This window comes from Otolemur garnettii, unplaced genomic scaffold (assembly GCF_000181295.1).
Source record: "Otolemur garnettii isolate 467f Iridium unplaced genomic scaffold, OtoGar3 scaffold00021, whole genome shotgun sequence".
NCBI classification, from domain to species: Eukaryota; Metazoa; Chordata; class Mammalia; order Primates; family Galagidae; genus Otolemur; species Otolemur garnettii.
The window spans coordinates 2701057-2710789 of record NW_003852416.1 but is presented as its reverse complement, the minus strand read 5'-3'; the positions used below and the strand labels follow the sequence as shown (position 1 = coordinate 2710789).

General features: G+C 49.3%; 1 protein-coding gene across 2 annotated transcripts in view; it reads left to right on the top strand.

The window, feature by feature from the left end:
• Positions 1–9733, top strand: part of BAG3 (BCL2 associated athanogene 3) — a 26262-nt gene that overhangs the window by 13267 nt on the left and 3262 nt on the right. For both annotated transcript variants that reach the window (XM_003787113.3, XM_023511717.1), the window contains exons 2-3: positions 5099–5425; positions 6927–7328. In XM_003787113.3, the coding sequence (XP_003787161.1) occupies positions 5099–5425; positions 6927–7328 (729 nt within the window). The remainder of the gene's footprint in view (positions 1–5098; positions 5426–6926; positions 7329–9733) is intronic.

Sequence of the window (9733 nt, the reverse complement as noted above, 5' to 3'; positions counted from 1 at the left end):
GCGAGTCTCCTGCCTCTGCCTCCCAAGTAGCTGGGACCACAGGTGCCCACCTCAACACCCGGCTATTTTTTGGTTGCAGCCGTCATTGTTATTTGGCAGGCCCAGGCTGGATTCAAACCCGCCACCTTAGGTGTATGTGGCTGGCACCTTAGCCACTTGAGCCACAGGTGCCGAGCCTTTTTATTTTTTTAATAGGGCAAATTTTACTTCATCTGGAGTAATTTTGTTTGGCCCTGTCATGGAGTTGCTTGGTACCCTGAGGTGCACCTCAGAGGATTTTAATGCAGAGCACAAACGAGGAAGAATTAAGCAATTCATTTTCTAAATTAATGCAGTGAGATAAGCAGTTAAAGTCAGGACTCAGCCTTGGGCTCTAATTTCCTAATTGGATTTTGTATAATATATATTCCTGATGCCTTTACCCACAGATAAGGATAATGAGCTGAGCTGCAGCTGGTGGTGATTAGGTGGCAGCAAAGATCTGCCTGGTTACCCTGACTGGGACCTATTCCTGTCATGGAGTAACACAGAGCTGGCCTTCTCCACAAGGGAGCAGATTCCCAGGTCCGCATTGAAGTCAGTATGAGGCACGTAGTCAGTCTTATCTCAAAAATGCTCGTGTAACCAAGCATCTGGACTTGAGCTTGAACTTGAGAACACTTTTTGGACCAAATGCTAGGGGCATTATAAATATTAAACATTTTTTTTACTTTTACTTTTTTCATTAAAAAAATATCTTAGCCCAGGCACGGTAGCTCATGCCTATAATCCTAGCACTCTGGGAGGCTGAGGTGGGTGGATTGCTTGAGCTCAGGAGTTGGAGACTAGCCTGAGCAAGAGCTAAACCCAATCTCTACTAAAGATAGAAAAACTAGGTGGGTGTCATGGGAGACACCTGTAGCCCTAGCTACTCGGGAGGCTGAGGCAAGAGGATTGCTTAAGACCAGGAGAATGAGCTTGCTGTGAGCTATGATGATGCCTCGGCACTCTAGCCTGGGGCAACAGAGTGAGATTCTTGTCTCAAAAAAAATTAAATTTAAAAAAATTTTTTTAAGTTTTTTTTTTTTTTAAATTAGATTGTGGTGAAAGTAACAGGAGAGAAAGGGCAGTTTAAGTCTTCTAAATGGTGCTTTTTACTTAGTGAAAACAGAAGCACGTCACGACTCTAGTGACAGTGGAGTAGGGACATTAGAAGGTGGCACCATCATTCTCGTGGGAGTTTAATTTTTTTGGTTTAAATTATTCATTCATGCAAACATGTTTAATCACTTGTGTGGCAAAATTCATGTTTTTTTCCAGCTCCCCTAATGCAGTGTTTTTCTAAACAAAGTCCTAGCAGAGTGGAAGGGGACCCTTGAACTTCTTTTAGATGCAATATTTATAGTGAAACATATTTTTTTTGATTAAATGACATGGGGGGGGGTCATTAATTCATAGGGCCCAAGAGTGCAGATCTGGGGACTTTCCAGAGAACATCCCCAGGCCACCCATGTCCACCCTTATCACCCTTATCCTCAAACTTGTACCTGCTGGCAGCAGCAGGTCTCTGGACCCCAACCTCAGACCTGAGCCCCATGGAAGCCCCCTGTCCCACTCGTCTTCCTGGGAACCCCGACCCTTCCAGGTCCGGGCCCTGCTTTGCCCTCACTTTCTGACATCTTACTTGGTCCTCTACATTGCCGCCATTTTGCTGGGAAGTCCAAACCCTCCGAAGGGTGGGTGTCGGTCCCCACTTCAGCCGCATCTTCAGCTCCGTGGTGACCTTCATGTGCTGTCATAACTCCGACAGCACTGCCCCATCCCTACAGTGGCTGCATTCCTTCCTCACTGAGACATGGCACTGGAAGACCCTGCATATGGGTCCAGGAAGAGGTGGGGCTGCCCCAGCCCCTTGTGCAGCCAGGGTTGTTCTTTCTTCCTTCCTTCTTCCCTTTCTCTCCCAGTAGAGGTGCAAGATGGATTCAGTAAGATGCATAAAATGCACAGCTCCTGAGCCTTCTGGATCCAACAGTGTCCTCAGCCAGGTCTGTCCAAGAGGGTTCCAGGCCCTGGAAGGGTCCAGCTGCAAGGAAGATGGACTTAACACTTAAAGCTGTCTCCAGTTAAAACCGGATAGTGTGGGTGGGATGTGGCAGGGGATGGGCAGTGTGGGGTCCTGGAAAGTGTGCATTCTGATGGGTTTTTACACAGGTATACATACACACACTTAACACCACTCAGAGAGTCCTTTCAAGGCCCTCTGCAGCCACTCCCAGCTCCTCCAGAGGGGAACACCCTTCTGACTTTTTTTTCCCCATTGATTCACTTTTGATTCCTTTGCCACTTAGAGTCTGAAAAGCATGATTTTGTACCTATACAGGGAGGAAACTTGCCTTTTTCCTTTTTTTTTGAGACAAAGTCTTAATGTGTTGCCCTGAGTAGCATGCCATGGCATCATAGCTCACAGCAACCTCAAACTCTTGGGCTTAAGTGATCTTCCTGCTTTAGCCTCCCAAGTAGCTGGGACTGTAGGCACCTGTCATGATGCCTGGCTGGTATTTTTTTTTTTAGTAGAGATGGGGGTCTCCCTCTTGATCAGCCTGGTCTCGAACTCCTGAGCTCAAGTGATCCACCTGTCTCAGCTTCCAGAGTGCTGGGATTATAAGAGCGAGCCACTATACCCGGCTGGAATCCCAGATTTGTTGCTGGCCTTCCAAGGTGCCTTCTTGATGTGTTCTTATAAAACTTCACAACATTTCTTCAGGGTGAGTGTTCCAGCTCTATTTTCTAGAAAAGGAAAGAAAGGCTTACAGAAGTAAGAGAGCTCTCTAGGCTTACAGAACCATTCCCAGTAGAGGTAGGAAAGGAACGTAGGCCCTCTCTAAGCTAGCCTCCACCCTAGAAGAAGCCCGTGTGTTTCCACATGCCTCAGGGCCTCTGCTTGCCAGGTAACTGTGCTTCCTGTTTGTTTCATCCTTAAACCTTCTTATAAGCCCCTTGTTGGCAGGGATTATGTCTTGCTAGCTTGGCATCCTGGTGGGACTCCTCAATGGCAGGATGAGCGTCTGGGAGTAGTCAGTGGACGAGGGCTCCCTGACTGCTTGACTCTGCTGTGGGGGGTGGGGATGAGACGGCTGAGAAGAAGCAGCAGGCCCCAGGCAGCCAGCAAAGATGACAGACTGCCCAGAAGGCAGCCGTGACTCCACGCTGAGCAGCAGGAGTTTCTTCAGTGCCTCTTGCTGGCTCCTTCTTAGCATCTCACGGCAGGAATTTATTTGGTTCTGAATGTGAGGCCAGGACCCGCTCCATTCCCTGCTCTTGGGTGACCTGAAGGTTAAACAGGCTAACATAATGCCACCGTCCAGAGCACGTGGGAATTCTAATCTGAGAATGCCTATCTGCCCAGGTCCCCAAGGACACGGTGACACCCTTGCCTTTCCTGTGAGCTGCGGCCTTCCAAGGGACAGGGTCTCAGCAGGAGGGAGGCAGTTGATGGCCTGAAAGGGCTAAGTTCCAAGGTCAGCTACCCAGTGCTCACGCCTGCACACAAATAGAAACATTGCAAAATTAATGGTCTATTTACTCTAAATGCAGATCAACCCTCCGAGTCCTTAGTGTCCTTCTGACAGATTTTGCAGAAGAAATTGTACCCTACAGGTTCATAGATTCTTCATCTTTGGTGTTTGCTGTTCAGAGAGATGTCTCTTTAAGCAGGGATCACTTTTCCTTAATAATTGACCTGCTCAGATATGTAACAAGTGACACAGACCAGTGGATCCCCTCCTCTGTAAAAGGATCCTCCAGTGTTTGGGAGATAGGACCTCTGTTGTGCAGCCTCTGCTTGGTGAGAGGTGGCATTGCCCAGTGAGGGGCTGGCCAGCCTTGTTGTCTGAAATACGATCTTTCCCTGTGGTACATCTGGAACTTGGCCTTCTCAAGGGTCCCAAAATAGCCAAGCCACTGAAGGGAGAATTTCATGAAAGGACTTAAGAGGGGAACCCCAATTGTTCCTCTTCCAAGCTGGCTTTATTGTGTTAAAGAAAAAATTATTCAATAATGCTTCCTAAAGTGTAATGAAGACTTTATTTAGCACCATTGAGATAGGTGTAGGGACCTCCATGATGGAGTCTGGCAGTGGAGGAGAGAGAGAGGTTTAGCTCTGAATACAGCTGGACAGGTGGAGGGTTACAGCCAAGGAGCAGGGTGGGGTCGCTGGATGGAAAATTACCCAGAGGAAACATCAGGGGTGAGGGGGATTCTGGCTAAACTGACCTGGCAGGATTCTTGTGAAGTCAGGCCAGGGTGACTAGGCATCACCTGGGGCTGGTTGGGGATGAGGAACCTGATCAAAGCTCTAAACTGTCCTGTGTTGGGGCCCAGTACAAACTCTCTGTTGTTGGGAAACTTGAGGGCCCCTTTGGGATCAGAGAAGCTTTCTGTTGTTCAGGATTTGGGAGTGAACCCTGCTCAGCCCTCCGAGGTCACCTACTGATCTGTGTCAGTGAGGATCTGGGAGACCGTCGGTGGCTCTCCCACATACTGCTGCCTTTTGTCAGCCAGAGAAAGAACCTGTCTCACCAGTTTGGGAAATTGGGACCAATCTGTGCTCAACAGATACCTGGGCTCATCTGCCTTCTTTTTTTTTTTTTTTTTTTTTTTGAGACAGAGCCTCAAGCTGTCCCCCTGGGTAGAGTGCCGTGGCTTCACAGCTCACAGCAACCTCCAACTCCTGGGCTCAAGCGAGTCTCCTGCCTCAGCCTCCTGAGTAGCTGGGACCACAGGTGCCCGCCACAATGCCCGGCTATTTTTGGTTGCAGCCGTCATTGTTATTTGGCGGGTCCGGGCTGGATTCAAACCCGCCACCTTAGGTGTATGTGGCTGGCGCCTTAGCCGCTTGAGCCACAGGCGCCAAGCCTCATCTGCCTTCTGATGCCCCTAATTCCTAGTTGCCGGCCACACAGCCGGGTTCCCTGTGCTCAGCCAGCCTGGCTGATGCCGAGGGGCCCAAATTCCTCTGGAAGAGCATGGTGCTGAGCGGCACAGTGTTTCCTCTGCTGGGGTGTTTTCTCCCCAGTCTTCCCACAGAAACTAGCCTGAGTTTCTCCTCTTTTTATTTCAGGAAACTGGGTCCTCTGCCAATGGCCCTTCCCGGGAGGGCTCCCGGCTGCTGCTCACCAGGGACGGCCACCCTGTGTACCCCCAGCTCCGACCAGGCTACATTCCCATCCCTGTCCTCCACGAAGGGGCTGAGAATCGGCAGCCACATCCTTTCTATGCCTCTTCCCAGCCTGGGCCGCAGCGATTCCGAACTGAGGCAGCATCGGTGGCCCCTCAGAGGTCGCAGTCACCTCTGCGGACCATGCCAGAAGCCACCCAGCCAGACAAGCAGAGTGGACAGGTGGCAGCAGCTGCAGTGGCTCAGCCCCCTGCCTCCCACGGACCCGAGGTAAGGAGAGACCTGGCTCTAGCACCTGCTGGGGAACTGCTGTGCCACGTAGGCTGGGCCCCCAACCCTGAGGACAGCACCCTGGGCGAGGCACCTGCTGACATGCAGGGCATCTGGGGCCAGCCTGCTGCATCAGAGTCACCCAGCAGCGACAGCTGACAGTCCCACATTATCCCCCAACATTTCATGGGTGTGTTTTTCAGGTGGCCGAGGCAAGAATTACATGGATTATTTTCATAGTTAAGGAATTGGGGCTCAGAAGATAAACAGTAGACAGCTTGGTCCAAGTGTGTACAGGTGGCAGTAGCAGAGCTGGGACCAGAAGCCTGGCTTCCTGGCTCCCTAGTTTCATTTCTCCTTGTTCACACTGGGCTTTCTGTTTCAGAAACACAGAGATAGCTGTGTATTATTTTTTTTAGTTAAATACATATGGATACATCTTAAATGCTTGGAGCTAAGTTGATAGGAAAATGAGACCCCATACCTGCCCTCACAGTGTACCACATTTAAAAAGGAAATTCAAAATAAGGAGTTGGAAAGGCAGCTGCTTCAAGATAACAGTTTTAATCCTGAGACCAAACTCTTAAGGGTGTATTGATGGATTCAGTGCATTAGTAGCTAAAAAATAGTTCTTAACCTGGTTCTTAGCTGAGATTTGAGGAGTCCCTAATAGGACTCCTGAGCCATAAGCTCCCTTCATCTGCCTGTCTGCAGATTACTCCTGCAGCAGCGTCTGCTGGCTTGTTCTCCAGCGCAAGTTCTCATGTCCTCTCTGTAGCCAGAGTCACAACTGCCTCTCAGCTCTGCTCTCAGCCTGTTTGGTCTCATTGCCTGCTTGGGAGTGAAAAGTTAATGTGGGATCCTGGGAGCCTTTTCTCCTTTCTTGGAGAAAGAAGTGCCTGTATTTGTAGTGTTTCTGCTGTAAAAAATCAAAGTGACACGTCGGAGAAATCTTAGCAAATTTAAGCTAACAATGCCCTTAAAAGCCAGCTGGGCAAGCCAACACCCTCCTCATTTTCTAGGTTAATAGAAGGTGGCTCAGAAGGAAAAAAAGGAACTTGGCCTGCCTCAGGCCACACAGACACAGCAGCTCCCAGTTGCTCAGCTGAGTGCTGGACAAATTAGTAGAGAAGGGGTTAAGGAAGAAGGAAATGAGATGACATGTTACAACAGCAAATACAGTGTACTGTGCTCGCCTGTGCGTGGGACTCTGCTGAGGCATGCATGCACACAGATGATTTTACTTAATCGTTAAAACAGCCCAATGAGGAAGGGGTAGGCACGCTTTTCCTGTATTTCAGGTGAGGCTCAGAAACCTCTGTAACTACAAACTTGAACCTAAGCCTCTTACCTCCAGAGCACTCAGTCTTAATGCCACATTTTGAAAACGGAGACATTCCTGATGGCAGGTGTTAGGATACATGTTCTCCTGAGCAGATGCACAACAGAAGCCAGAGGGGTCATTCATGGGGCCATGCCCTCCCCCTTTTGTCTCTTGCAGCGGTCCCAGTCTCCAGCTGCGTCTGATTGCTCCTCCTCCTCCTCTTCAGCCAGCCTGCCTTCCTCTGGCAGGAGCAGCCTGGGCAGTCACCAGCTCCCCCGGGGCTACATCCCCATCCCTGTGATACACGAGCAGAACATCACCCGGCCAGCAGCTCAACCCTCCTTTCACCAGGCCCAGAAGACCCACTACCCAGCTCAGCAGGGTGAATACCAGACCCACCAGCCCGTGTACCACAAGATCCAGGGAGATGACTGGGAGCCCCGGCCTCTGCGGGCAGCGTCCCCATTCAGGTCACCTGTCCGGAGTGCTTCAAGTCGGGAGGGCTCGCCAGCCAGGGGCAGCACACCAGTGCCCTCCCCATCGCCCATCCGCGTGCACACTGTGGTTGACAGGCCTCAGGTATGGAAGTTAGGTGTCAGCAGACTGGTTATGATGGCATCTCTCGAGGGGCTGAGGATTTCTGCAGGTGCCCTGGATTCCCCCGTAGCCCTGGCTATGTGTAAGTGGAGGAAAGTAAGATTGGGGTCTTGCTGCTCATTAACAGAAATGCAGGACTTAGATACCTGGGACTAGGTTCTTTAGTGCTCCCCACACCCGGTTTTCTGGGTCCTTTCTGCCCTGTGCACTCTGTAGCCATAGCCTCCTCTCTGGTCTCCTTCCTCACCGTTACCCCTCCACTCCACAAGCCTGTTCTGTTTAATCCCACTTCTATGCCTTCGATCATAACTTACTGCTCCCTGAAATGCCCACACACTCCAAGTTCTCCCCATCCTCCAAGGGATGAGCCAGTTTTATCTCTTTGTAAAGCCTGCTCATCTTTCCCAGGGTGCCTTGTCTGAGTCCCTGTCGCTGAGCATATGACTGTTCTGTGCATTTCAGAAACGTTTGTCATATCTCTTCAGCTCAGCACTGTGCCTAACCACTGGGACCACGTCTTAAACGTTTTGCCTCTCTTTGCATTTGGGTACTATGTTGCCTGGCTGGTGCATCAGCTGGCTGTGGTGAATGGGAAGCCATCCTGGCCTGGTGAAGGTCATGGGCACACCTCTTCTTGTGCTCCAGTGGAGATGTGGGGTGCTGGCTCCCAGAGGAGAAAGTCATTTAGTTTGAGCAGCTTACCAACAAATGGGACATTCGGTAGCCCCAGGCCCCCTCTGACTGCCATGTGGGCAGATAAATTAATGTTTTGCCACAATTTTTTAAAGGAAAGCCCCCTCTGAACAAATGTAGGGTGTCACTGTACACAGTGGTACTGTGCAGGGCCCTAGAATAGAGCACTCCACCTTGAAAGATTTTTTAGCTTTTTTTATTTGTTGGAGATACTTTGAACCTTACAGTTGTGTGAGTCACGTAAACAAGTCCCAGTTACCGTTTGCTCAGTTTGCTGTTTGTTAACGTTTTGCTGCATTTGCTTTGTCATTTCTTCTTCTGTGTCTATCAGTGTGTTTTAAAGTTAGTTGCAGACATTGTGCTCCTTGACCCTAAATAATTCAGCAATTATTTTCCTAAGAAAAAGACATTCTCCTTTTTTTTTTTTTTCTTTTTTGTGACAGAGCCTCAAGATGTCCCCCTGGGTAGAGTGCTCTGGCATCACAGCTCACAGCAACCTCCAACTCCTGGGCTCAAGCGAGTCTCCTGCCTCAGCCTCCCAAATTAACTGGGACCACAGGCGCCCAGCACAACGCCCGGCTATTTTTTGGGTGTTGCAGCCCAATGATGGTTGCAGCCACCATTGTTGTTTGGTGGGCCCGGACTGGAGTCAAACCCGCCACCTTAGGTGTATGTGGCTGGCACCTTAGCCACTTGAGCCACAGGCGCTGAGCCAAAAAAGACATTCTCATTCATAGCCACAGAATTGTTACATTCAGGAAACTCCACAGTCTTATCATATTATCACACAGCACACAGTCCATGTGCAAATCTCCATTACAGCAGTTTTTCCCATTCTAATCCACGGTCATGGGCGCTACATTCAGATGTCCCCTCTTCTTAGTCTCCATCCATCTGGAATGGTTCCTCAACCTTTTTGTGCCTTTCCAGCCTTGATGCTGTTGAAGAGCTCAGGCTGACTCAGGTGCCCTCTCCCAAGCATTTCTGAAGTTACACTGTACACAGCCATTGTTTTTAAACCCCCAGGAAGGGCAGTGTGATTGGTTTGTGAGTGATGAGGGTCAAAGCTGAGGATGCCTGGATTGGCAAAAGAGATGTGATGGAAGGGAGGTTGCTCGTGCTTAGAAAGCTGAGGGCATACCACGTGCATACTCAGCGGGTTTCCTCAGTAAGGAAGTCCCAGTTGTAGAGAACAGAGCTATTTTCCCACACACTATTCTCATATATTTCTCAGAATCAATGAAAAACTATTTAATCCTTCTTTCACCCCCATTAACCTTGTTTATAGTAACTTCCTTTTTGTAGCTTGTCCAAAGATCCTTCTGGGATGCTTTCAAGGATTTCTGACCTCACTGAACATTATAGTGGAATTTAGTATTTTAAATTGGGAGTGCTTTAGAAATAAGACAGTCTAATTCTTTCCCAGTTGATGAAATTAGGGCATGTGAGATTTTTAAAGCCATTTTAGATACTCCATGATAAGCCAGAAGAGCCCAGAGATTTCTGTTTTGCCTATAGCTCATTTAAAAAATAGCTGCAGCTTCCAGTGACGTGAGGCACCCTGTAGCCAGAGGTCAGCGCCGGAGATGCCCTACCACAGCTGGATGTTAGGCTCTGGCACAAGTGTGCTGAACCAAAATTCTTAACAGTGTTAACTATTTTGAGCATCTTGTTTATTCTTTTTTTTTTTTTTT